This window comes from Pelecanus crispus, chromosome 2, assembly GCF_030463565.1.
Source record: "Pelecanus crispus isolate bPelCri1 chromosome 2, bPelCri1.pri, whole genome shotgun sequence".
In the NCBI taxonomy this organism is placed as follows: Eukaryota; Metazoa; Chordata; class Aves; order Pelecaniformes; family Pelecanidae; genus Pelecanus; species Pelecanus crispus.
The window spans coordinates 49,416,647-49,441,310 of NC_134644.1; the positions used below are offsets into that span (position 1 = coordinate 49,416,647).

General features: G+C 39.9%; 2 protein-coding genes across 2 annotated transcripts in view; one reads left to right on the top strand and one right to left on the bottom strand.

Moving 5' to 3' along the window:
• Positions 1–20,977, top strand: part of DNAJC13 (DnaJ heat shock protein family (Hsp40) member C13) — a 56,518-nt gene extending 35,541 nt beyond the window's left edge. Inside the window, exons 34-57 of the mRNA XM_075728261.1 lie at positions 260–461; positions 1,225–1,340; positions 2,197–2,275; positions 2,876–3,011; positions 4,113–4,297; positions 4,870–4,944; positions 5,146–5,265; positions 6,152–6,331; positions 7,230–7,397; positions 7,997–8,110; positions 8,452–8,568; positions 9,104–9,281; positions 10,257–10,348; positions 10,694–10,793; positions 11,251–11,325; positions 11,490–11,602; positions 12,014–12,183; positions 12,551–12,593; positions 13,536–13,709; positions 14,758–14,937; positions 15,178–15,318; positions 15,788–15,931; positions 16,771–16,870; positions 20,190–20,977. Of these exons, the coding sequence (XP_075584376.1) occupies positions 260–461; positions 1,225–1,340; positions 2,197–2,275; positions 2,876–3,011; positions 4,113–4,297; positions 4,870–4,944; positions 5,146–5,265; positions 6,152–6,331; positions 7,230–7,397; positions 7,997–8,110; positions 8,452–8,568; positions 9,104–9,281; positions 10,257–10,348; positions 10,694–10,793; positions 11,251–11,325; positions 11,490–11,602; positions 12,014–12,183; positions 12,551–12,593; positions 13,536–13,709; positions 14,758–14,937; positions 15,178–15,318; positions 15,788–15,931; positions 16,771–16,870; positions 20,190–20,287 (3,100 nt within the window). The 3' untranslated portion in view covers positions 20,288–20,977. The remainder of the gene's footprint in view (positions 1–259; positions 462–1,224; positions 1,341–2,196; positions 2,276–2,875; positions 3,012–4,112; positions 4,298–4,869; positions 4,945–5,145; positions 5,266–6,151; positions 6,332–7,229; positions 7,398–7,996; positions 8,111–8,451; positions 8,569–9,103; positions 9,282–10,256; positions 10,349–10,693; positions 10,794–11,250; positions 11,326–11,489; positions 11,603–12,013; positions 12,184–12,550; positions 12,594–13,535; positions 13,710–14,757; positions 14,938–15,177; positions 15,319–15,787; positions 15,932–16,770; positions 16,871–20,189) is intronic.
• Positions 20,978–22,647: 1,670 nt separating this feature from the next.
• The window catches only part of ACAD11 (acyl-CoA dehydrogenase family member 11), a 29,503-nt gene continuing 27,486 nt past the window's right edge, over positions 22,648–24,664 (bottom strand). Inside the window, exons 18-20 of the mRNA XM_075705760.1 lie at positions 23,829–23,945; positions 23,262–23,371; positions 22,648–22,762 (exon numbers count right to left, since the gene is read on the bottom strand). Coding sequence (XP_075561875.1) covers positions 22,648–22,762; positions 23,262–23,371; positions 23,829–23,945 — 342 coding nt within the window. The remainder of the gene's footprint in view (positions 22,763–23,261; positions 23,372–23,828; positions 23,946–24,664) is intronic.

Consider the following 24,664-nt stretch of genomic DNA (forward strand, 5'->3'; position numbering starts at 1 on the left):
ATTTTTAGGGTCTCCCAAAAAGTAAAGAGGTGTTGAGGGAGGGTAAAATGCTACTTTACATTGTTTTTAATAAACTAATTTTCATGGCATTGAAATAGCTTTATAACAGAACAGGACTGAATCCTATTCTGAATCCCTTATGAAATGTGGGAAACTACAATGATTTCTTCTGAAAAGATTTTCCTTAGAACACACTTGTAAAGTCACTGAGGATCGAGAACTGCTTGGCAAGTGTTAAACCAAATTTTGTAACTTTTAGGCGTCTTATGATAGAGAAGATTGCTGCTCATCTTGCTGACTTCACCCCACGTCTTCAAAGCAATACAAGAGCGCTCTACCAATACTGTCCTATCCCAGTTATCAACTATCCACAACTGGAAAATGAGCTGTTCTGTAATATTTATTACCTCAAGCATCTTTGTGATACACTCAGATTTCCAGACTGGCCAATTAAAGATCCAGTAAGTAAGAAGTACTTTAGGATTCATTTAGTTCTTGATCTTTAAGAGTCCTAAACGTGGGATTTGTAATAAAAAACAAGGAAATCAGATGCTAGGTTTGTTGCAAGTAACTGATTGATCCTGACTTTCAGTTCATAAGCAAATATGTTAAACACTTCTTTATCTTGAAACAGAATAGTCTTCATGCCACGTAGCAACCACATGTTAAGTATATCCTTCTTGTGGTGACTACTAAAAAGGCAAAATAAAGCATCCAAGAAACCTGAGATAGTGTTTCAATGAACCTCAAGTGATTGGGGGGGCAGGGAGGGAGTCATCACTTTTGGGTTCTTACTTGTCCATGCTGGACAAGAAACCAAGCTAACTTGGTATCAGTACATTAACTGAACTGGTGAGATCTTTTTGATACAAGTCTATAGTCTAGATTTGTCTAACCAGCTTTACTTACTGATAACTGCTTTGTTGCAGTTTTTGTAGTATGGAGATGTGAACTGCATATCATTCTCCCTCTTCTAATGTGACTCTATAGACATTTTAATCTTAAGGTGCTCTAATCTTGAATAAAATACAGCACTGCAGTGAAGCAGTCTTAATTGCTTCCTGACTGGAGGGGGAACCATAATTACTAAAGGTAAAAGGATTAGGCCTTTGAATGTAGGGTGATGGGTGATAAGGATTCATTAATAAAGCAGCACTTGAATAAAGATGATGATGTGTACTGGTGTCAGCATAAATGAAACACTAATAAATTGTAATTATTTAGGTTAAACTGTTGAAGGATACACTAGAAGCTTGGAAGAAGGAGGTAGAAAAGAAGCCACCTACCATGTCAATAGATGATGCTTATGAAGTCCTTAATCTTCCCAAAGGCCAAGGCCAGTAAGTTGTTTTCAGTATTTAAAGTTGTATAACTACATTTACATAAGCTCCATACACTGAACAAACTGAATCTTCCTATCTCAGTACTTGCAACTAATTAGTGGTACCAGTTCAGTTATGTCTAGCACCTAATTCTTTCACAGTGGAAGATTGCTTTATCTAAAAAGAAACAAAGCTTGAAAATCCAACTCCAGTGTTTGAGAGAATAATTGTAAAGTGTTCAGATAAACTGAAACTGAGGAAGAAATGCTTTGAGCTCTGCTGCAAAGCATTCACTAGGCTGTTTTACAGAACAAGCACTAGACTTGACCATAGTGAGCAAAGAATATGGCAGAACTTGAATATGTTTAAAGTGGAACTTGGTTTCTCTAATGATCCTTCTTCCCCCTGCCGAATATTTTCTTTTTTCTTGGTGGTAATATCCTTAGGATTTTTTACCTCTATCTTGCCACTGGTTTCTGACTTCAGGCCACTAGAAGAGAACTGACAGCACTTTGTATTTATCCTTCAAGAACAGTGCACTTATTACAAATCATGAACTACTAACTTTTACCACTTAGAGTTCATTTAGACTCTAAATTAAGAGGATTCAGGGACTTTGAGCACCTTCTGGTTAGTATATTCAGTACAAGAGGTACTAAAATACTTTCTGTTTCTAAAATTTCTTTCTATTCTGTGGCCACATGATTACCCCCATTCAGTGTCACCTGATAAAGCAGGATTTTCAAATTGAAATATGAGAGCTTTGTAGTTGTCACTTAATTGCAGTTACTATTAGTACTACTGTCAGAATACAGGCTTGTTTTCCTGGGTTTTCTTTGTGTTACTTGATATAATGGTACTTGTTTTCTCGTAGGCATGATGAAAGCAAGATCAGGAAAGCTTATTTCAGGCTGGCGCAAAAATATCACCCAGACAAGAATCCAGAAGGCAGGGTATGTGCTACACAAATTTATGGTATTAATAAAGTGGGGACAAATTCAGCTGTTACGTGTATTAAGAATTCTGAAATGCCCACTTACAATTTCTTTCTCCCTTCTAAAAGCTATGCCCTAGATGAATACTAGAATACAGATTAATACTACAGATGAGTAATTTAACTGATGTCAATCAAGGAATGTTAGGATTTCTACAGTAAACTGATGTAATGAGGCCAGACCAACATCTCAAAAAGTGTCTGGTTTAAAGAGTTGCTCAGGACCTAAATAAGCTAATTGCTCCCTTTCAAAGACAGACTGCATCCTCTGCCCATTCTTACAATCAATTAAACTGTACTTACTACTTTTGTCATAGTGGAATCAACTTAGTTTTAGCCTCATGCATATGGCAGAGTTTAGGAGACAAAACTGATCTGCGAACCAGTGTTTGTAAGGTTATTTGGAGTATTTTCTGAAGTGTAATAAGGCAACAAAACTAGTGTTGCAGCTAATAACCTGGAATGCCTTATTTTCCTGCATCTAAACTGATGCTGCCGACTTGCAGTAACTTACAGGGGTTTCTTAGCAACCCTTAAGACTATTCCCATTTATTTCTAGGATATGTTTGAAAAAGTTAATAAAGCATATGAGTTTCTATGCACAAAGTCTGCCAAGGTGATAGATGGGCCAGATCCAGAAAACATAATTTTGATCTTGAAAACTCAAAGCATCCTCTTCAACAGGCATAAGGAAGGTAAGCATGCTGTCTTGGAAGAATGTTTTACGTTCATTTCTTTAGTGGCCATTGTGGTCAGTTTTAATCTCCTATGTTCTTGAGTCTGTGTTCTGTTGATCTAGTTTCTGGCTTGCCACAGCATTATGTAGCTATGGCAAAAAGGCTTCAAAATAGGACTTTTTCTTCCATGAAATAAATTAATCTGCAGTAAAACTTAATTCACAAAAGCATCAATAGCTTTTTGAAAGCTTTCTGCTCCAATAGCAGATAGCAGATAGTGGATATAAATGCGATTGTCTCATTTTTAATAGCCACATAGGTGTAATGTTGCAGAAATTCTGACTAGTGTTAGAGTCTTCTGGTGAGTGTACTGCAACACTACCTCTTTCACAGCCCAGCTGGGAAGGAGGGATATAGCTGGAGTACCCTATCCCTTGGCTCTAGCTACAGTTCCTGGCCGGCAGCTGCTGGCATGTCCAAGTCTTGCAGTCAACAGTGTTTTGCTACATAAGTGTTACATTATAATGGTAAACTAAGAACCTCATATGCAATCATAACTGTCAGTTGTGTGGAAGCAGTGACGTTAGTGTAGACTTATATAAAAGTCAGCTCACAATCGGCTTCATACTGCAAGATGAAATTGTTCTTTAGCACTGCTGAACCCTAAAGGAATGAAAAATATAATTATTTAAAATATGTGATTGCAGTGTCAAACTGGAAGAGGTCCTTATAGGCTTATTGTTAGACAATCCTGGCCTAAGACAGACAGACAAAGCTATACTTGTGTTTCTCTGGAGACAGACAAGCATCATTTGGAAGGCACTAAGTTTGGGGGCTTGCTGAGCTGGAGATAAGTCTTTGTAATCTTAAATGAGTTCTTTCCATGAAGCTCTGTCAGCTTCTAGCATGAGCAGTCTTACGTGATGAGGGGTCAGATTGTGTGGACTGCTCAGTCTTGCTCCAGTTTTCCCAGGTGTTGGCTTTCTTTGATTCCTAGTCCTTATATATCTGATATATCTTCCACTGATAATTATGCAGTGGTTTAAATTTCTTAGACTCTGCATATATGTAAACTCTGATTTTTTTCTTTTTTTTTGGTTCTGTTTTCCTCTCCTTCAGAGTTGAAACCTTACAAGTATGCAGGTTATCCTATGCTGATAAAGACTATTACCATTGAAACATCAGATGACCTTTTGTTTTCCAAAGAATCTCCTCTGTTGCCTGCTGCTACAGAACTTGCTTTCCATACTGTCAATTGTTCAGCATTAAATGCAGAAGAACTGAGAAGAGAAAACGGAATTGAGGTAAATGGAAAGAAACTTACTGAAATAAATTCTTTTAGTCTAACTTTTCCACAGCTAAAAATCCTAGATCCTCAATGCATGGGATATCAGATTCAATTGAGAATCACTTTTGGTCTTGTTGAGACACTTGTCCATTCTTACTGTCTCTTTTCTGGATGCAGTAGGAGAAGCCTCTTGCAGAGTATACCCCTTTCTGGACCTAGGCTTGTCTGTTGAACTGTGGATAAGCAAACTACATATACTGTTTCTCCACTTCTTTACAAAGCTCTCTTGAGAGCTTCTGCGTTCTGTATGTGAAAGAATAGATAAATGTGAACAAGTCACTTGAGCAGAAGGGCTTTTCCTTGCACATATTAGCTCATGTCAGAATGCTGTCAACTCTAAAGCACCGAATGCTAGTACCAGCACTTGCAAGGCATTTTGCCCCCTACAAACAATTTGAGCAGGCGGCAGATTTTGTCCAATGTTTCTCTTCAACCATAAAATACTAGCTGATAAACCCATTTTTAATTTCTGCCAGCCTTTATCAGTTTTTGTTCTGCCTGAATTTATGCATCATCTAATCCTCACAGGTATTGCAAGAAGCATTTAATCGTTGTGTAGCAGTCTTGACTCGTTCTAGTAAACCGGATGACATGTCTGTACAGGTAAGTTGCAGCAACTTTAGCTGATTGTATCAGCTTCTCAGAAGACTACGTATATAATATGATGTACATATAAAATGATAATAAATACAAGTGTGTCTATATAATATCAAATATTGATATAGTATTATACATACTAAAAAATAGGATTGTAAACATGCATTTCCCCTCCCCTTGGAACCAATAAAATATTGGGTTTTGTAGGTATGTGGATATATTAGTAAGTGCTACAGTGTAGCAGCTCAGTTTGAGGAATGCAGAGAGAAGATTACAGAAATGCCTAACATCATTAAGGACCTCTGTAGACTACTGTATTATGGCAAGGTAAGAGCTCCTTTCCTTTGCCTAAATGGGTATTTAAATGTTTAGGGGAATGTTCTGTTTTTAAGGGAAATAGGACAATTGCAGAGACTGATCAAACACTTCTGTAAGATCCCAGATAATCATTATGGCATATAGAACTCTACTGTCTTGTTCTCAACACTTGTATCTGAATCCATTTAGTGGACTGAAAATGCAGTCAGTGTAAAGATTCAGCTACTTTTGCCTTCTAACTGACTTATGGCTAGCCGATTGGTTTACTCTGTACTAAACCAGCAGATAAAAGTACTAGAGCTAGATCTTATGTAAGCAGAGAGACTCCTAAATCAGCATAAACTCTGGGAACAGTATTCAAGAAGTTTTGTTGCCACTTAGCTCTTTAGAACTTACCTCATGTTATATAAATGCTGAATTTTGTCTGAATTGAGAAAAGAAAGCTTGTCTTGGAATTTTCATATGGGGTATGTGAAAGCAGAAGACTATAGGGAAAAAAAAAAGACTATGAAATGAGATTGTAGTAATTGACTACAGGTGCTTGTCTGTTCTTCAGTCCCTGCAGAACACATGTACTGCCATAAAAAGCTCACCTGGGAATCTCTGCTACCTTCTTGAATTGTTCTTCCACCAGTTTACCAATGCTCCTTTCTAATCATATGAAATAATTATTCAAGTACTCTTCCTTTGAAGGGTGCTGACTAATTAGCCATGTTTCTTGCCTGCCAGATGCTTAACTTCAGCTGCCAATGTTGTTCTGTCTAGTTCAGTTTTCATCTCTGTGCTGCTTAGATAGTACTCTAGAACTAGCAAGTTTTGGCTTTAAGCCTTTGTTTGGTAAGGAAGCCAGTTGGCTTTCTTTGATCACAAGTACAAACTTTTTTTCCTTCCTCAGAACATACCACGAGTAGCTTCTCTGGGAGTGGAGTGTGTTAGCTCCTTTGCCTTAGATTACTGGCTACAAACGCACTTGTTCCAAGCTGGAGTTCTCTGGTACTTACTGGGTTACCTCTTCAACTATGACTATACGCTAGAAGAGAGCGGTATTCAGAAAAGTGAAGATTCTAATCACCAGGTAATGTTAACAAGGTGCATGCTTTCAGACACCAATGGTTATTAACAAAATAAGTGTATTCAAATACTTGTTAAAATCATTGAATTACATGAACAATAATGTTAACAGAGCAGTTTTGGAAGGGGATTTTTGTATAGTAGTGTAAATACTGTTGTTTGGGTTTTGGTTTGGGGGGTTTTTTGTTTTAAAGAGTAGCTCATGTTTTGAGTTCAAATGTTAAAGCTGCCAAAACCTGTAGTTTCTAATAGACTTAATGCAAGTGATTTTTATCTACAGTGAACAGTAAAAAAGTAAATTTGTGCTATCAGAAGAAAAAGTCCTTTTCTCTTGAGGCTCAACTGAAGGGGTTGTCTAGTGATACCATGAACTTTCCCGAAATGTCTACTTTAGGACCGTATTTTCCCTTTGCCCCACAGCTATGTAAGTGGCTTCACACTTCCATTTCCTTAAATGGTGACCCTCTAAGTATGGCATTTCTTCCTCAGCTACTGGATGATATGAGCTTTGAACAGTCTATTGTAGTTTAATAACCTTGTATCACTGTCGTAAAAGGCTTATTCTGATATTTGACTGTGCTGGCAGGAACTGTTGTCTGGTCAGAAGCTATTACACTAAATAGCTTCTGTAGCTTTCAGCTCATCTTGCTGCCCCAGTTTTTCCTACTTATCAGTATTCATGTCGAACTGCACTTACTAAGCCCACAAACACAGTGATCATCTTGTGCTGTTCTGCAGCACCTAGTATTTTATTAGACATCAGTGCATAGTTAGTGATGCAGATAAATAGGAATACGAGTTCTGTTAATTCTGGTGCAGAAGTGTTGGACAACTCTTTCTAGCTATTCTAATGTTTCTTCAGTAAGCTTCAGCTTTTTTATAACTGTCTTTGTATTTTTCAGGAGGTAGCAAATAGCCTTGCTAAGCTCAGTCTTCTGGCCTTGAGTCGCCTTGGAGGGTATCTCTCTGAAGAGCAAGCTACACCTGAAAACCCAACGATCAGGAAAAGCTTGGCTGGAATGCTGACACCCTATATTGCAAGGAAACTCGCTGTGGTCAGTCCTACTGAGGTAAGCATCTGTTGGCCAAAACTTTCTCTAGTGATTTATGGAAGGAGTACCTGGTCGCTTCTAAAACACTGAACTCTTAGACCAACCTGATACAGAGAACAGCAGTGCAATTTTTTTTTCTTTGCAGTTGGAGTAACTGCAAGGAAAAGAAACTGTTTCAGCTTCAAACGCTATGGACAGGAACAGTACCCTATAGAATAATATTTGCAAAGAAGTTGAGGTAATTGTTGAAGGCTTAAGGATATAATGATAATGGAGAGCAAAGGCTAAACTACTCTCTTTAATGGTGCCAAGGAAGTCATCTACAAAGAGATGCTGCAGATAGTTGCTGCTCACTGTCAAAAATAGGAGAATATGAAGTAAGTGTGGTTCAAAGCAGAATAAAGAAAAATTAAAATACAGACTGTACTGTACCAAATAACTTACACATAGTTTTTCCAGTATGTGGAAAACTTGACACTTTAAACCTGCTTATGAAATTGGTCTGGTTGTTAATGAGATTGGATTAACTTATATCATGAAACACACTGACTACTGTGCATAATGATCCAGAACTAAGTTGTAAATGTGTTACATAGTGTAAATTCCTTATTTCTTAGACTCTGAAGATGCTTAACAGTAACACAGAGAACCCCTACTTGATCTGGAACAATGGGACAAGAGCTGAATTACTTGAGTTCTTGGAATCTCAACAGGAAAGCATGATTAAGAGAGTAAGATACTCTTTACTTTAAATCCCACTACTATTTTTTTTTAATTATTCTGTGTTTTGGTACAGCTGCTTGTAATATGGTGGTATAGTTAATACAAGTATCCATTGTTGTCTACTCCTAAGTTGCTTTCTTCATTCAGTAGTCTTAAAAAGAAAACAAGAAACCTAAGAGCGTGCTTGTTTATTTCTTGTAATGTTTCAGTCTGTCTTGAGCTTCTGACTTCTAGCAAAAGCTTTAAGTTTTCTGTTCAAGTATTGTCTATTTTATTATTGGGTTACAGTTTTACACTTTCTACAAGATTATTTTCTGCCTGAGCTTGTGCTACTTATCTCTGCTTAAAGGGTGATTGTGACAAGAGCTATGGATCTGACTTTGTCTTCAGTGACCATGCAAAGGAACTTATTGTGGGAGAGATTTTTGTTAGAGTCTACAATGAGGTCCCTACATTCCAACTAGAGGTGAGATGTAGCTAAAACCTTCCTGTTGAAACTAGTATTTGGAATGTTAAATGCAAACACAATGAAGAAAATAAGAAATCTTACGGAAAATTCCTTCAACGTGATCAGTGTGTTATGCTATATCTCTCTATTGGAGTAGAATAAATTAAAAAGAACAGTGAGTTTGTCATAAGATGTGCTGCTTTGGATGGCTTAATGCCTTTTGTCTGCAGTGCAAGCTTGCAAAGAGTCAGGTTTATGCAGTAGTTCCAGGAGATAGTGATTCTGCCTAGTGGCTTTGCTGTCCATCTATATATATATGGACAAACATATACCTTAAGAATGCTGTTGAAGTAGTGGCAGCTTTCTAAGGGTATGTTTAGATATAAATAGGGTTAATGGGCTCCAGATGTTAAAGTGATCAGAGTAGAAAAGTGCTTCCTGTCTGGAAGAAAGGGATATGTGAAATGTAGGAAAAATTATTTGGATAGGCTTTCTTGTAGTGTGAATACTGTTGCATCACACAGCTAAAAATGCTCTCATCTCTAATTTAAAGCTTCCTAAAGCATTTGCTGCAAGCCTCTTGGATTACATAGGCTCACAAGCACAGTACCTTCATACGCTAATGGCAATAACTCAGACTGGGAAAGTAGAGTCCAATCAACATGGAGATCGGTTACGGAGAGTTGAAATGGCCCTGGAGGCTCTGAGAAACGTGATAAAGCACAACCCAGGTAGGCTTAAAAGTGCACTTCCTTGGTAGGCTTTCTTGTGGACAACCGTAAAAAATGCAGACCTCTGTAGTCTTTATCTTCCAGTGAGAAGGAAGCTTGTTTTGCTGGCTAACAGACTTTAGCATTGTTAAGCCATATAGGCTTGCTTCTTCCTGCCGCCCTGCCCCCCAAAAAATTTTAACTAAAATCAGCTAAAAAATTTTAGCTGATTTTTAGACTTCCTTGCATCAAACAAGCAAAAAGGAACCCCATTGAGCTGAGTACTGCATACTAGTAAACACCTAAAAACATGTCAGGGCTTTGCTATAGTGGGAGGAGAAGATGCTCTTGAGAGAGTGAGTAGCTAATACGAGCAAAGATTTATGAGCAGATACCAATGTACAAACTGGAAAAGCCTGAGGCACATGATTAGGATGTTTTCCTACTGTATTATATGGTTCTAAAAGCAGCTCATGTTATTATCATGGCTTCTAATAATAGCTGGTTAGGTTGTTCTCAGACTGGATTATCTGTATTTGGCAATTTGTAACCCTGAAAGCATCTGTTACTGCTGCAGATAGCAACCCTACTCTGAGCTGAGAGAATTGGAAAGAGTGAGTGTATTTGAAGACAAGAAGTACTGATAACTAGTGATACATAAAATAACTGAACTTGCTTAGTTGTCTTGTAAGAATGCAAGTAACTAGGTAGTCCAAGAACTAGCTCAGTTACTTGCCTTAGAGGGAGAAGTATCCTCTGCTTTTGAAATATTGTTGACCCGAGACTTTGTGGAAGCTAGATTAATAGACAGGACTTAATAATCTTCTAGTTCTGTAACCGGTGCTGTCCTGTAGGAGCTGTTAAAACTACTGTGGCAGACTATGTACAGAAATGTAGTCTTTAACAGCTCTCTGTATAGTGAAATATGGGCTTGGGATGGCCTTCAGTGAATGCTTTGGCTAACATGAAGAGAATAACTTATCTGGTCTCTTGCAGGTTCTGAGTGCGAATGCATAGGTCACTTTAAGTTGATATTCTCCCTTCTGCGTGTTCATGGAGCTGGCCAGGTGCAGCAGTTGGCTCTGGAGGTAAAAAAAACTAAACCAACCAACCAAAAACCTCCCTGTCTGGATGCTCTACATAATCAGCGTAAACAAACCTGATTGTGTAACTGTTAAAGTAGTACCCAAGAAGTATCAAGATTGGGGTTCCAAGGTGCCAGTTCGTCCTTGGAGGAACAAGTGATAGCTTCTTGCCTGTGTTTTTGCTCCCTTCTTTCCTGAGGTGACAAAGACAATTTGGTGGCAGGAATAAACACTGTAAATATCAGTTATATTGGCCAGCGAGGTGACTGACTTCATCATACACTGCATTTTCTGGACAGTGTCTTAACAGCTGGAATATAATCAAGTGTTGTTTCTGATCTTTTACAGGTAGTGAACATAGTAACAAGTAACCAAGAATGTGTTAACAACATTGCTGAGGCAATGGTTCTTGCTAACTTACTGGCACTCCTGCATTCCTTACCTTCAAGTATGTAGTATATAATTCTTAGTCTTGCAAGGCAAATGGTTTCTAATTCGGAAATTAATTAGAATGCAGCTGGCTGTACTTACTCCTGAGTTTTAGCATTTCAGTGGGGATGACTAAAAAAAATGTTCTATGTAACCTGTTTGTCTTAAATGTGTGAGCTGGAACATATGAATTGCAGGTATTCAAATTGTGTTTTAATTGCATAGCATTTCACTGACTAATTCTTCTAGGGAATTGAAGTAGTAAACGTCTAATTAAGAAGTTATGCCATACTAGAGTGTATGATTGATTTGACATTCCTTAACTAACTGAATTTAGCCAGAAATCCCTAAGCTTGCAATTGTCATAAGCTTTATTGCACTTTTGATACAGCTTTCTGTTAAGATCAGTTTAGTTAATCTTTGATTAGTTAACAGTCTATATGGCACGAAGTTCTTAGTACTTTTTATTTTGACAGGTCGGCAACTCGTCCTTGAAACTTTGTATGCTTTGACATCTAGCACAAAAATAATTAAAGAGGCCATGGCAAAAGGTATGGTACCACATTGAAAGCAAATGTTTCTGCAACACTGGACTTAAAGTAAATACAGTGGCCAAATCTTACTCTTCCCTTCAGAACGATCAGTGTGGAATTGGTGAATTCATACTACTTGCGACCAGAAAAAAATTTGAATGTTTTCCTATCTCTTCATACAGGTGCTCTAATCTACTTACTAGACATGTTTTGCAACTCAACTCATCCACAGGTCCGAGCCCAAACAGCAGAGCTCTTTGCCAAAATGACTGCAGATAAGCTGGTGGGTCCAAAGGTAAGACTCTGAACAGCTCTTGTTGGAACTCTTATCTTCATATTGCCAGCCTCTTTCTGAAGACGGAATAAAAAAAACTCTTGACTGAAACATTCATGTGAAGACCAATCTGGCTTTTTAAAATAGTTAACTCTTAATATGTGAGCAGGCTTCTAGAAGCAGTTGTATTTATTGTAACTACTATAAGCAGTTTGGTTTCCACTTGTGATGACTTTAACATTAGATACCTAGGTTTCAGACCTGTCATTGGCTATAGCTATTTAAAATAGCACTATTTTATTTTGTGGTGGTGTGTTCTAGCAGTTGGTATTATGGCACTACAAATAATTGGACTTCCTGGAGTTCTCTATTTTTCTGTCAGTTATTTTGACTTATGGTATACTAAATGTCAATTCTGTTCATCCTTTCTAGGTTAGAATTACACTAATGAAATTTTTACCTGGAGTCTTCATGGATGCCATGAGGGACAACCCTGAAGCTGCTGTTCATATCTTTGAGGGAACTCATGAAAATCCTGAGTTAATTTGGAATGACAACTCCAGGGAGAGAGTATCAACAACAGTTCGAGAAATGATGCTTGAGTACGTGGAGACCTACTGACTAAGTATTTCCTTAACTGAGACACCCTTTAGTGGCAGTAAACCAGATTTGCTGTAGAAGAAGTGTCAGACAGCTCTGCCTGTATAAAGAAGAATCCTTGCAAGCCAGACTTCAGTGAAAAGAAACTTGTTCACTGTTTGTATATTTTACCTGTAACTCAGTGACAAGTGCAGTTTGTGCACAATCCAGGTATTTGCTCACTGCTATAAGATTTGGGAGGGGGTTACAGTGAGGAGAAAATGGGGTTTAGAAACTGGAACTACTTCACAGTGATGGAGGGAGACTGAGGTGTCAAGTAGGGAAGACGACTGCTTTTACTGCTCGTTAAAACTTACTTTCTTTTTAAAGGCACTTTAAACTTCAGAGGGACAACCCTGACACTAACTGGAAGGTAAAAGTATACTGTTTCTGCTTTGGGTGTGCCCAGGGAGACTATAAACCAGCTGATAATATATGCATGTATGTAACTGACAGGCTTTCCTGTTAAAGTACTGACAGGAACTCACTGCTGTGCCAACATAACTGTTTTCATATTGAATTGATGCTTTTGTTACTACTTGTACCTTGAAATCAGATACTTTATTGGCAGTGGTTTTGCCAGTAATACTCTGAATTTTCTGATAGTTGAGGTCATTCTAAAACTTATCAAAAGTCAGCAACAAAGGAGAATACTGGTTTGCTGGAAAAAGTCCTGACACTTATTACTATTAGTAAACTTGCTCTTGTAAATGTTCAGGAACATTAGTAAGCCACTGAGTCTCAAAAATGATTGTCCTGAGCCATTCCATCACATCAGGTCAATCAGTGGGATGTTTGTCTGTAGTATTTCTCAATATCTGTGAAGGGCCAGGCATGACTTCCTCCCAACAGTGGTCTAGTTTAACATTAAAACAACTTCTAAACACATGCTATGGCTATACACATGGATGGCTATTTTGATGCAGGTGTAAACTATAAACTTCCCTAGGTTAATGGTGAGAAACCTTCCCCTGAAGTGTGCAAGAAAGAAAGAAAAGGTCTGTTTTATCAGCCTTGTTGCTGGTACTTCTCTTGAACTAGTGTTTACAACTATACTAGTGGTAGACTCAGTTACTTGTGTTCTTTGAAAGAAAAGTCAAGTCCACTGTAGTAGTACTGCCTGCATTGTTCTTTGTACTCTCACTTCTTACCTCATGTTTCTTCAAGACAAAGTGTTTGCTGATCTTGCACAGCTCTGTTTTGGAGAATAGTTAGTTCAGTGACCATTACCACTTAGAGTTGTGATGTTAGAGAAACAATTACAGCTCTCACAAATACCCTTGCCAATAACTGCTTCTACTTTACAATTCAACAGCTGCCTGAAGACTTTGCTGTGGCGTATGGTGAGGCAGAAGGTGAACTTTCAGTGGGGGGAGTCTTCTTAAGGATTTTTATTGCCCAGCCGGCCTGGGTTTTACGGAAACCAAGAGAATTTCTCATTGCACTGTTGGAAAAGTTTACTGAGCTACTGGAGAAAAATAACCCCCATGTAAGATGATATTTCCAATTCTGCTCTTTAAATTTATTTAGCAGTCTTAAGCTTCTAGTCTTTTAGTATCTCATTAACTTTGATTCTTGCACTTTCTTCCCAATATGAATGATTTTTTTGTCTGCTTTCTGACTCTGTAAAAGTATGTAAAAGCATGTAGATATGTTTAGGCAACTTCTGGACATGAGTCAGTGCTTTTAAAGTCCCTGAAACCACAGAACTAGCTTCAATAAGTCTTAGAGGCTTATTTTGTGGTAGAGATGAGGCTTAACAAATGAAGTGTCTTTAATTACATGACTGACCAACCTAAGATGATGCACTTGTTCTACACTGCCTAAAAATTCTCAGCTCTTGACACTTCTAGCGTCCTGCAACACTAACTTCCCACTCTGGTGTAAATTACATGACCCATACAAGGCTGCCACCTAATAATTAGTGTAATGCAGTAGAACTAATGTGTTACAGTTTGAATGAGAACAATGTTCAAGTCAGTAACTTGATATTACTAATAACTGAATTTTAAACAGTGTTCGGACAGATTCTGTGTTAGACTTGCAGGGAGGCAACTAACTTGCACATTGAATAAAACAGACATCTTTGTAATAAAGATGTGATAGAGTTTGTATAGGCATGGAGAATACAGCACGTGTGGTGAGTGCTGCTGCCCAGGCTGCAGAACCCGTTAAGGTGTTGAGGTGGTCAGCCTAAACATCCATGCTATCATGCTTCCACTGAGCAAGGTAGCACATGTGCTGCTGTGCATGCAGAGGCTGCAGCCAGTCACTGGCTTCTCTAGATACTGGAAATAGAGCTTAGAAACTTCTCTGTGATCTGTGTTCATGAAACTAGTGAATGTCTGCTGCTATTGGAGCTGATCACATTCTTCTAAACTTGTGGTTTTAACAGTTTCAAAGCAAAGTGACATGATAAAAGCGTTAAGGGAAAAAAAAAAAATCTATCATGCAGAGCAAGTGAGAAATGTTACTATTATGGTGATATATAAGGCTTTACTGAGTTATATTTTCTGTTGGTTTTTGGTTTTCTGCAGGGGGAAACTTTAGAAACCATTACCACAGCAACTGTGTGCCTGTTCAGTGCCCAGCCTCAGCTAGCTGATCAAGTTCCTCCGCTTGGTCATCTTCACAAGATAATCCAAGCTATGAATCACAAGAACAATGCCATTCCTAAAAGTGCCATTCGTGTCATGCACATACTGTCTGACAATGAGGTACTGAATCACTTAAGTGCTCAAGCGAGAAAAAAGCATAACTGGATTGTTTGATAGTGTTCCTAGAAGGGCATTATTCTGACTGTAAATACTGTGTACCAGCTGAGCAGGGACTTATAGCTAATTAAAGGGGAATTGATAGTTGAAAGACACTGAGAAATTTATGGTCTTGGCTGACTATATCTGCTATAACGGTCAAGCTTAGCATAAAATACTCTGGATGTTTCTGTCTCCCTGTAGCTTTGCGTTCGAGCAATGGCATCGCTAGAGACCATTAGCCCTCTCATGAATGGAATGAAAAAGAGATCAGATATAATTGGTGTAGCTTGTGAAGCACTTAATCGAATGTTTCAGAAGGAACAAAACGACTTAGTAGCCCAAGTAAGTAGTATATTCTCAGTCTGTAAAAATGTGGTATTTTTCTATTTGGCTATCTAATCTGCTCATAAGAACAGAGGTACCATTCAACTTCAGTGTCCAGGAGGCTTCCCAGAAGCCATCTAACTAATGCTTTTCATGTTGGAGAAGTCGAAGTCAGTCCTTCATCCAAAATGTGGATCTGTTCAAGGATGCTACCTGAGCATTGCAGCTTAATGCATGGGATACTGTTGTCTTGTGTCTGCTGAGAAAGCACAACATAGGAATGCCAGCTAATTCAACTGAGTTTACACCTGGACTGTATCTTTGCTTTCTCTTGTATGTATTTATAAAGCTCAGGAAAAATTGACCAGCTAAACACACTTAGTAATAGTTGTTGGTACTTTTGGTTCACACTAATGCTAGCAATGTAAAACATCTGTATGGAACTTCCTAGTCCTTGTTAAGACAACTCATTTGAGCATGTTTGTAGGCTTTGAAAGCAGATTTGGTCCCTTACCTTCTAAAGCTGCTTGAAGGTATTGGTCTCGAGAACCTGGAAAGCCCATCTGCAACAAAAGCTCAGATTGTTAAAGCTCTGAAATCCATGTCTCGCAGCCTGCAGTACGGAGAACAGGTAAGTACTGACAAGTCCTTAACTGCGCTTTGTACGCTTGGAAGATCAAACACTGAACAAACTCTTGTTTAATCTTATGGCTGGCACGTGCATTATTCCACCTAGAATGTTAACGTCATGTAATTACAAAATCATTATCATGGATTGGAATGTCTCCATCTCTTGTGGAGAAGTCACTGGTTCAATACATGTGAAGAGCACTAGTGAAAAAAGACAAATTCCAAGTGCAGAAATGTTCTATAAGCTCGTAGGCTTCTACTGACAACTCTTCAGAACTTCTGTTAGAAATGTAAATGCCTTTTTTGTTTCCTGGATAAATACTGTTGTAGACAACTGTAGTGGTGTTATGGATGTATATTCAAGTTGGTAAAACCTGTCCCAGTAACTGTGCTAGTTCTTGGTGCCTTTCTCTTACCCTTGTGTTGAAAACTTTCTCAAAGGGAGGGAAACTGGGGATAGGTCTTTCCTCCAAGTTGGCCCTATCTTGCGTTAGTACAGGAAGAGTCCTGTTTTACCTTGGCTCTACATGCATGGCAAGTGGCTGCTTGCAGGGCTGCTCTTCCTTGTCGCCTAACTGGGGAATGAGGGAGAAAATCAAGCTGCTAAACAACTTAATTCTTTATGAGCCTTCTGCATTACGTGTTCAGCTGCACAATTCAAACAGACAAGCAAGTTGCAACAGGCTCTTTGGAAATGTGCAATTCTGTATTGCAGCCTAAACTACTGCCATGCTACTTAGTAATCCCTTCAGAATGGTTTGGTTCTAGAAAATGAGTTTGTTCCCCTAGACCGTTACAAATGTCACTTGCTCACTGTGTTAATCTCTTCAAATACTGTAGGTAAATGAAATTCTCTCTCGTTCTTCTGTGTGGAGTGCCTTCAAGGATCAGAAACATGACTTGTTCATTTCTGAGACGCAAACAGCAGGATACCTCACAGGTTAGCAGCCCTTTCCTATTTATGTTCCAAATCGTACTGAACTGTTACTTAATTGTCGGACTTGACTCTGGAGATAAGTGTTTATCCTCGGGATCTAGTGCCATCATGTGGCCTAAACATTCAATGCTGTAAAAATACAGTAAGTTTTTTTTTAAAACACTTACCAAAAGCCAAACTTTTTTTTTTTTTTGAGAGAATGTATTTTTCTAAGTAGTCTTTGCTGTAGCTACTTCTAAAATACCAGAGCAATGGAATCTGGACACTGGCAAGTCTTGCAAGTAGCCTGTAGTGATAAAGCAGAGATGTAATTGGAACTAATGAATGACAGTAACTTTCCATGCTTTCTGAGGATCAGTCTACTTTAGTTCTAGAAAAAATTGTTTTCCAAGGTTGGGACAGGAGGAGTAAACGTTCTTCAAAATTACTTAGACGTTGTCTGTATTAATTGCTATGTGAATTATGCCGCTTTAGCGTTAGGCCTGTAGTTGTAATATTGGAACAGTCTGAACGTTAACAGCTTGGAGTGTGAGGCCATGGTCCCGTCAGACTCGGTGCGCAGGGCCCTTCTCTGGTGGGAATGGCCTCATGCCCGCACGTGGAGCTTGCGTCGTATACTTGAATGCAGCTGTGGTGCACCCTGGGTGGGTCCCTGGCTGGTGCCACCAAGACTGAAATGACACCCAAGGGGTGCCACCTCCGTCCCACTAGCAGTGCAGAAGAGCATTCTAGCTGTGCGTGCTGTGTGCTGTGCACACACAAAGGGTAGCAGCTGATGTGAACTTCCTTGCTGGTAAGGGCACGGTGTGGACGTAATCGTAGAACAGTTATGGCGCAGCAAATCAAATTCTGGTTCTTCCTCCACTCGTGTGCAGCGCTTGATAGACACGTCTTTTAATGACTACATTCTGCTGTATCACAGTCCAAAACTGCACCACGTTACTTGCTATATCTGAAAATATTTTATGTAATGACATTGTAGCAAACTCTGTATAAAAGCAGTGCATGACGAAAACTTCTGACTCCTCAATAGCCATCAGCTGAACAATCATTTGGTCTTTAAAAGCTTGGGTTCCCAGATAAGGTTTTAAAGCCCTTTGTGACGGGTCAGTATGAACGCTTCCATGTGCCGCATGGAACTTTCTCATCTAACCCAATATAGGAATCTTGGTAAAGCTTTTGAGCGTAACTGAATTAATGAGGTATAAATCAGATGGCCATATAAACAGGAAAGCTTTTCTTGCAAGATATTAGCATGTACTTTGAGAAATGAAGCTAGAGCTTTTCAAGTCAGGAATTAAGCATCTGCTTCTAGAATGTCTAGTATTTTGAGAGTAGGTATATTGCAATGCTTGATGCGTTTTTCCACACAGGAGAGACTTGGTGCTTTAGCTCTGAACAGGAGTTTTCTGTTCATTGCCCCATTTAATGCCACTTTGACAAAGAATGCTTGAACACTTGATTCAGTTGGTACTGAATTTCCTTGGTATTTCATAAATACTATGAATTAGAAATACGAAGTAAATGCTGGCCGATTACGGGCTAAGAACTGAAACTATACCAGATGTTGTCAGGCTTGAGACTGAGGTCAATGTAGCTATCCAATTGCCTTAAGGCCTGTGCTGCATTTAAATTGCCTAATGTTTAAGTGCTTGCAAATGTAGAACAAAGATGCTGTACAAATGCAAAGTATTAATGGAAACCAAACGACAAGCTTTATTTTTAACCTGCCTTATCTTGTATTCTGCCTTATGTCTTGCTTCAAATTGCTTTGCTCTTTGCACTCCCTTGAAACTTCCCTTGCTTATTTCTCTTCCCTCAGGTGTCTCTTCTCCTTCCCTTCTAACTGGCAGCAGTCCCCTTCACCTGAGAAGTGGGCTTTAGATCTGCTCTGCCAGGCAGCTTGCTAACTTCTGTGTAGCTCTCTAAAGCAGGTAGATACCATTTTGCAAAATGCACGCTGCACTCACTGCATTCCAAGTAACAGATACATGTCACAGAACTGTAACAAATGTGTGGTCCCGAACTGCAAAACGCCGATAGACTTGCTGCCTTCAAGCACACAGCAGCAGCAAACTAACAACTGCAGTGGCTGATACTTACTGGTACTACAGATGAGCTAAACTTCTGAAGTATGTTAGGAATCCTCTGTAATGGAAAAGTTTTAAGGACGAGAGAACAAGGGGAATTTTTGCGCTAGGACGTGTAAAAGTGGCTCTGGCTCTTGGCCGATGCCACCGATGGGCTTCCCCTTCTGAAGCCAGGCAGCTGTGTTTACCAAGGGCACTGCTTGCTTTGCTCCCTTGCTTGCAGTAGTGGTGTGGGACTGTTTGCAAGGAGACAAACCATGCGCTGACGTTCTGGCTCCAGGCTGTAGGGTGATTAGGGAGGGCGGGCCATGAAGGGATAGCAAATCTGGGAGAAATCAGTGAGGACGACTTAAGGGGAGGGAGAGTAAATGACCCAGCAGAACTTACCACGTTGAAGATTAGCAGTGTAGGTTGAAAGTCTAATACCAGGTTGACCACTGTATTGATGCAGGAACACCTTGCGGGTTGGCAGTTTTCTACAATCATTAATCTCATAAGAGTTGCTGTTGAAACACTTCATGCTGCAACATGAGGGGTTTTTTTATTGCATTTGTTGAAAGTTTCTATATGACTAAATTTTAAACTCCCAAGCTTTAGGGGGAGAGGGGCTCTGTCTGCAGTGCAAAACTGACTGCCCCTATAATAATTGACATAGAGAACTCCTTACCATTAATAAATGTCTTGGATACAGAGCTTGTGTATCCCAAGAATGCTGTTACTTTTTCTAACTGAAGGCACAAAGAGCTGCCTAGACAAGCACAAGGTAATTCTGCTTGTTCACGGGGCAGCCCGTTGAGTTTCCTTTAAATATGCAGCTGGAAAAACCTTTGTGACACTGAAAGTGTTAAGCGTGGAGCCCGGTAGTGGAATGCATGCCCGAACTCACTTCACTTCTGCAGCAGGTCTTTTCCTTAGCAGAGGAAGGTCGCCCCCTCTTTACTGCCACTTCCGTGGTGGAAGGTGAGATGGATGATGCTGGTGGTTGGGGTTCTTTTGTAACTTACTTGGCACATCAGAATAAAAAATGCTGAGCAAGTCTGAGAACGGTCTTTACAAGCTACTCTTAGTGGACTAAGATGCCTTAATTCCTAGTGTTCGTAGATTCCAAAGAATCTAAATGAAAATGATGTCAGGTTGACTTTGATGCATTTGAGTGTTACCAGAGGGTATAAAGCTGTTCGGTCACTCTTTAGAATCAAAACTAATTGCCAATATCGTTTTCTTCCTGAAAGGCCCTGGAGTTGCTGGTTACCTTACTGCAGGGACGACATCGTCTGTAATGCCCAACGTACCACCCCCGGTAGACAACGAAGTGGGAGATGTCAGCTGAGGACTGGAAATTCTTGTGAAAGAGACAGAAAGGCAGACTGGCCAGTGATGAGGAACGGCACTTTCCTCCAACATGCTGAAGTGAACTTACTGCCTTTCCAAGTGTTTAATGACAGTGTTATTCCTTTTTCTATGACTGTTGGTTTTTTGGGGTTGTTTTCTTTTTTTAAGCAAAAAGTCAGTGATTCTAACTATCACACTGTAACACAAGAAAGCACTCTGTGGATCAGCTGAAATGGGTACACAAGAATTTTTTTCTTGTTGTACGTAAGCACATTTTGTTCCTTTGTATTTGTTTACAAGACTGTGAATCAAACTTTCCTAGTTTTTATATTTTATGAATTAGCATGACTGGAGTTGAGCTACAGTCTAGAGGAATTGGGCTAAAATCACTTTGACCTCACCGCCCCCCTGCTAAAAGGGCATCCCTTCTTTTCCCAGTCTGTGATCACTCCCATTGAACATGACTTGCAAAGGGTTTGTCCCAGCACCAGTTCACTGATGTCCTTAATCATTAACATTATCTTCTTCCTGAGATCAAACAGCATTAGACATTTGTATGTATAACTGGCTTGACCAAATTGACAAAGCTTCAGCAAAAAAAACTTAAAGTTGACATGTTATGTAAGAAATTAGTGTAATTGTGAAATGTTCTATACACTATCCAGTATATAAAAACTTTCTATATTGAGTGTACATTATACAGATCATTCATATGTACATAAAATTTTAAAATAAAGGGAATTAAGAGCCTTGTTAATGATATAAAGGTGGTGTTCTTATGTAACTCGCTCTTTGAAGGTGTGCGAAACAAAGGCAGTCAGGGACCTTAATTTGAGTGTGGTGAATTAGGGTTCCTGGGCATTCTTGCTTGGAAAAACATGTTGTGCAGGTTTTGACAGCCTGGAGCAGGTAGTGGTACAGTGCAGGCTGCTTTATATTTGAAATGCACTTTGGCCACTGACTTGCTGACATTCTCAACTTCCTAGGAAACATTCTTGGCTGGAAGCAAGGGGAAACCAAGATGGATGGAAATATAAACAACAATAATTACTGCTTTCTCAAAAGAGACTATAATCTTATTTTTAGGTATAGTGAATTGATGTGAGGTAAGAAACTTATTTGTGGAAAGCTTCCGGTTCTAGGTACTCTGAAACCTGTACCACCCTGACCAACTTCAGCAGCCTTTGCTGGAACACCCTTCAGGCAAACGCCTGGCTGTCGGCTCCAGGACAGAACTGGCTGCAGTCTCATCCTGAAGACTGAGCCAAACAGGGTGCCTTCTCCCCAAGCTCCAACACTATGCTAGGGTGGTTTGTTTGTTCATGCAACAAGTAAACAGTTGAAAAGCAACTGTCCTACCTTTATAGGAAGTAGAACTACCAGTGGTGCAGTGTGGTGTGATCTGCCTGGTTCTGTTACTGTAGGAACAAGTTCTCTTGTAACTAACTCATGTGGAAGAGGACTGTCAAAGAAGCAGAGCTGAGGTTGCAAAGGTGGATTGGGCATAAATGGCAGAGCCTCTCTGGGCAGCAGAGGCCATGAACTGCTCTGTGCCAGTCACTGCTGGCTCCAGCCAAAACTTCAGCTCCTCAGAGGGGAAGGTGCCACCTAGGCTTAGGCGTATTTAAGAAAGGGTGGGAGCAGCTAGGGCCGGGAGAGGGGGAGGCTTGTGAGGATGCACAGAAGGAGACGCAAAAGGAAGATGCAAGGGAAGACAAAAGGGGCACTTACAAGGAAAAACACAAGGAGGTGCGTTCGGAGAAACAAAGCAAAGGAGTAAGCAGCAAGGAGTGACAGCCACACAGCTACACGCTGCCCCAGCCTCACGTGGGCAGAGCAGGGGGAAGGATGGAGTGTATGTAGCCTTAGTGAAAAGGAGGGCAGCTGAGAGCAGGAACTGGGGAGGAGAGGGTTGGACTGAGGCTGAGCTTTGGAAAGGGAAAAGAAAGGCATTACCCTAAGTGTTTAATTGCCATTTAACCAATAATTAAAATTTTATTGTAGCTTGCAATAAACTAAATTGGGTGAACTGCTGAGTCAAAACTGCTTTGCCTACAATAAAAGGATAAAGAGGGCTTTGGCTCAGAGCAAATAAAGCACTTTAGGCCTGTTAGAAAATAAATTTTATTTAGTGTTACAAAGAACCCAGACAAATTCTGGTTTTTACATGGCATTCTGCAAATTTTTAAAAGCAAGCCTCTGATTATTAAATGTAATAATCACAACTAAAGAGTGAGAGAATATGTATTGCTTCAAGCAAGGATCAAATTTTTGTATTCATCACCTTAAACAACACTATTGCATAGAACAAAATCTTTCCTAAATCATCTATCCATTTAAGATGGCTTTATGCTGACATTAGATTTTTGCAGTTAGCTGCTTTGACTGAGCAAGCAGTTCCCACCTTGCAATTGTTGAGAGATGAACTTCATCAGGCCCATCAGCCAGGCGCAAGGTCCGTATATAGGCAAACCTGTGTCGGAAGAGCTGAATTAGGGGTAGATTTCTAATCCTGCCACAGCAGCAAGCCAGTCTCCACAGCAGGAGTTCTCGGCACTATTTTTGCTATAGCCATCCTTTTAACAATGGTCTCTTTGAAAAGAGCTATCACACAGGAGATATTGCAGCAAAATCATCCTGGCAGGCTTGAGATGTGTGGGCTGGGAGTTCAGGCAGCTTGCTTCTTGCCAAGGCCATAAGGGATAAGACTGAGCTTTAGGAACAGATTCTCTATGCTGCTGGTAAGAACTATTTTAGGTCCAGTGCCAGCTTTTTTTTTTTCCTTTGTAATGGTAAAGCAATGGATGTGCATTGGAATTGAATTATAAAAGTACTTGGTTTAAGTTTTATAGCTTAAAGGCATAATGGACCATTTATTTTGGGCTACCTGAGGTGAAACAGCATGTACTGGGCATTATAAAATTATCTTAAAAGGAATGCTTAGAATCTACAGTTAAGTCTCCCTTACTCACATTGAAGCCAAAGGAAAATCCTGGGAAACTCCAGCTCCACCACACACTTGGATTGCACAGTCAATCACTTTAAGTACAGCTCGAGGGACAACCACTTTGGTCATGGCTACCTGCAGTTAGAAGAGAACTCGTGTTATCAGTAATAGTTTCATAAACAACTGAAAATGTTTATCTAACAGTTCTACTGAAGATTGGTATCTCACACTACATTCCTTCCTCTTTGGATTGGATGAGAGTGCTGCTGTTCCTGTTCCCTGGGTAACATAAAACTGTTTCCAGGAGAGACAGTCTCCCAAAACTCTCTCATTGTGTCGAGACAAACAAGCAATGCTTGAACTTCTTTAATTTTTAAAAACGTTATCAGCTTGATCTCAAAGTTTTTAACTTCTTTCTCCAATCTCATGACAATCAAAAGCACATCTTAAGGCCATCTATCTTCAACATGAAGTTACACTCTACAATTAGAAATATAACTTTTAGCAATGCTTTAGTTTATATTTCAACTTGTTGAATGCACAGGTATTGCATCCCCAAATCCTGGCCTAAGGCTGGCAAAGAAATATTTACCTCTTTTCTTGCTTTTCTATTGCCCAACATGTCGATCTTGCTGGCTGTTTTGAGCGTAAGCAGCCGAGCCTGTTCGATGCTAAGGCGGCATTCAGCAATCCAGTGGGCAACAACTTCCTGTGGAAACCAGAGCCAACAAGCAGAAAGTCAGTCAGTGCCTCCCAGCGTGTCTGAGTAAACCTGCCCTAAGGAAGATGCCCCTGTATCTCAGCATGTGCATGTTCACTCATTTAGTGACACCCTTGTGCAAATTAAAGCTAGTTTGATGTATGTAATCTTGGGGGGGGTGCAGGGGGGAGGGAAGAAAACACTTGGCTGACAGAAATACTGAAGCTAGAGCAGGTCTTTTCCTGATTCCAGCGTACTCATTTCCTGGTCAGACCCACTGCCTGCTAGTCATTTTCCTGAAGCCCTTCAAAGCCTGCTTGCCTTTACCCTACTACCAGGACTCACAGCCATCTTTCTGTGTAATGTACCCCAGTGTACAAAAATTGGGGTGGGGTGTGTGTGAAAGAGGAGAGGAATAGGTTCTATTTTGCTTAAACTATTGATGGTGGTGTGTTACACATCCAGGCAAACAGCTGCAGGGTGGTGCCTATTGCATCTGTCTGTTCACATCGATGATAAATTAATAGCTCCCTTGAGCCAAATGAAGTTCCGGTCTTGGCAGCCTTTCCCTGCTCCTCTTGGCTAATTCCCCTCTGCAGCCAACAGACCACAGTAGGGGGGGAAAAAAAAATGTTCCTGTGATGCTTGTCAATGCAAAAGCTGTTTGGAGCCTAAGCCAGTGTCGGGCACACACTCCTGCCTGGAGCATGGAAGTTGCAGCCTTGGCA